The sequence below is a fragment of the Penaeus chinensis genome, chromosome 41 (genome assembly GCF_019202785.1).
Source record: "Penaeus chinensis breed Huanghai No. 1 chromosome 41, ASM1920278v2, whole genome shotgun sequence".
NCBI lineage: Eukaryota > Metazoa > Arthropoda > Malacostraca > Decapoda > Penaeidae > Penaeus > Penaeus chinensis.
The window spans coordinates 27,257,238-27,259,737 of record NC_061859.1 but is presented as its reverse complement, the minus strand read 5'-3'; the positions used below and the strand labels follow the sequence as shown (position 1 = coordinate 27,259,737).

The 2,500-nt window shown below is 26.9% G+C and overlaps 1 protein-coding gene across 1 annotated transcript in view; it reads right to left on the bottom strand.

The window, feature by feature from the left end:
• LOC125047598 (atrial natriuretic peptide receptor 1-like) overlaps positions 1–2,500 on the bottom strand; it is a 44,561-nt gene that overhangs the window by 30,308 nt on the left and 11,753 nt on the right. Inside the window, exon 4 of the mRNA XM_047645878.1 lies at positions 1,372–1,513. Coding sequence (XP_047501834.1) covers positions 1,372–1,513 — 142 coding nt within the window. The remainder of the gene's footprint in view (positions 1–1,371; positions 1,514–2,500) is intronic.

The following is a 2,500-nucleotide window of genomic DNA, read 5'->3' as shown; positions in this document are numbered from 1 at the left end:
TAATAATAATGATAATAATAACAATAATGATAACAATAGTAATAGTAATGATAATAATGATAACAATGGTACTAAAACAAGAATGACAATAAGAAAATTATAATGATAATAATAATAATAATAATAATAATAATAATAACAACAACAACAACAACAGCAACAACCACATTGATAATGAGGAAAATAATAATGATGATAATAGAAATGATGATGTTGATGACAATAATAATAATGATAATCATATAATAGTAATGATAGTAATGATGAAAACAATAATAATAAAGATAATAATAATATTAATATTGATAATAATAACAATAATAATAATGATGATAATGATAATGATAATGATAATAATAATAATAATAATAATAATAATAATAATAATAATAATAATAATAATAATAACAAAAAGTATAAGGACACTTTTGATAACAATGATGATAATAAAGATAATATTAAATGTATTAATACTAGTGAAAATAATGATAATAATATTGATAATAGCAATAATAACAACGACATTAATGATGATAATATTATTACTGTTGATAATAATGATGATGAGGAAAATAATAATATTGATAAAAATAATAATAACAATAACAATAATAGTAATGATAAAAATAATTATAATAATAGTAATAACAATAGTGATAATAGTAATAATGCTATTAATAATAAAATAATAAAGATAATAATAATGATAAAAATAATAATAATACTAATAATAATAATGATAATAATACTAATAACAATAATACTAATAACAGTAGTGATAATAAAATGATGATGCTAATTAAAAGAAAAATAAGTTTCATTATTATTACGATAACGATAATGACACAAGTAATGATAATAATAATAATAATAATAATAATAGTGTTGAAAATGATAACGATAATAAAAAAAAAAAATAATAATAATAATAATAATAGTAATAATAGTAATGATAATAATAATAATAATAATAACAGCAATAATAATAGTAATAATAACAATGATACTACTACTAATGATAATAATGATAATGATGATAACAACAACAATTATAATAATGATAATGACAATAATAATAACAATTATGAAAATAATAATAATAATGTTACTGATATTAATGATAATAACAATAATGACAATAGCAATGATAACGATAATAAGGATGAAAATAATATTGGTACTAATAATAATGATAATGATAATATCAGTGATAACAATAACAAACTAATTACCATGATATCAATACCAACGCAGATAATAAGATAATAATGATAATAGGAGAGAATAGAAATAACCAAAAGACTTACACGAATGATAGTAGCAATAACCGAAAGGGAGAGGGCAGCGAGGACCCGTATCTCGCAAGCTCACCTGCAGCGTCCGAGTCATCATCCGAACCAGCAGAATGATGACCGGCGAGATGAGCAGGACGACGCAGAGCAGCGCGATGCCGATGACCACGTGGCTGTTGGAGGCATTCATCTCGGAGAAGAGAGTGCGCTCGATCACGTGCCTGGGGGCGGAAGGGGAGAGCGGTGAGGGACAGAGAAGGAAAACGGGAGAGATGGGTAGAGAGGGAGAAGGGGAGAGGGGCTGGGTAGGAGAGAAGGGGGAAAGAGGGATAGAGGAGGAGAGGATAGAGAAAGAAGGAGTGATAGAAGAGAGAGAGATAAAAAGGGGAGGGATTAATGTAGAGAGGGACGGGAGGGGAAAAGAGAGTGAGTAGAGAGAAGAGAGCGAGGGAGTGAGGAAAGGGGAGAGGGTTTGACGAAGGACGAGAGGGGGAGAGTGGGATCGAAGAGGAGAGAGAAGAGTGGGAGGAAAGGGAAGATGAAGGAAGAAGAAGCAGCAAGGGAGTGGAAGATGCGAGGAAGAGAGAGAAGGAAGATGAGGGAGAGCAGTGAGATTATCTGCTTTATCATTTGTGATTATTTGGTCGCTTATCATATGACTGGAATTACTGCTGTTGTAGATTCTATCGTTGCTGTCATTACTATGAGTCTCATGATTATCATGTTATCATCATTACTAACCTTATTTTTATCATCATTATCATTGATATTATCACAATAACTATAACTATTGTTATTTATTTTATTAGTGATGTCGTTACTATCATCATCATTATCATAATAATTATTATTACTATTACAATCATTATTAATGTTTATATAATCTTCACCATCATCATCATCGTCGTCACCATTATCATCATTATCATTATTATTATTATTATTATCATTATTATTATGATTATTATCTTTATTATTATTGTTATTATTATTATTATCATCATCTTCATCATCCTTATCATTATCAACTTCATTTTCATTGTCATTATTATTGCTAGCATTATTATCCTTATTATTACTTTTTATCATTATCTTCATTATCGTAATCAATAGCACCACTTTCATTATTATAAGTATCATCATTATTGTGTTTATTAGTATCATTACCATTAGTATTATAAAAGTAGTTATAATAAAAAAAATAATCA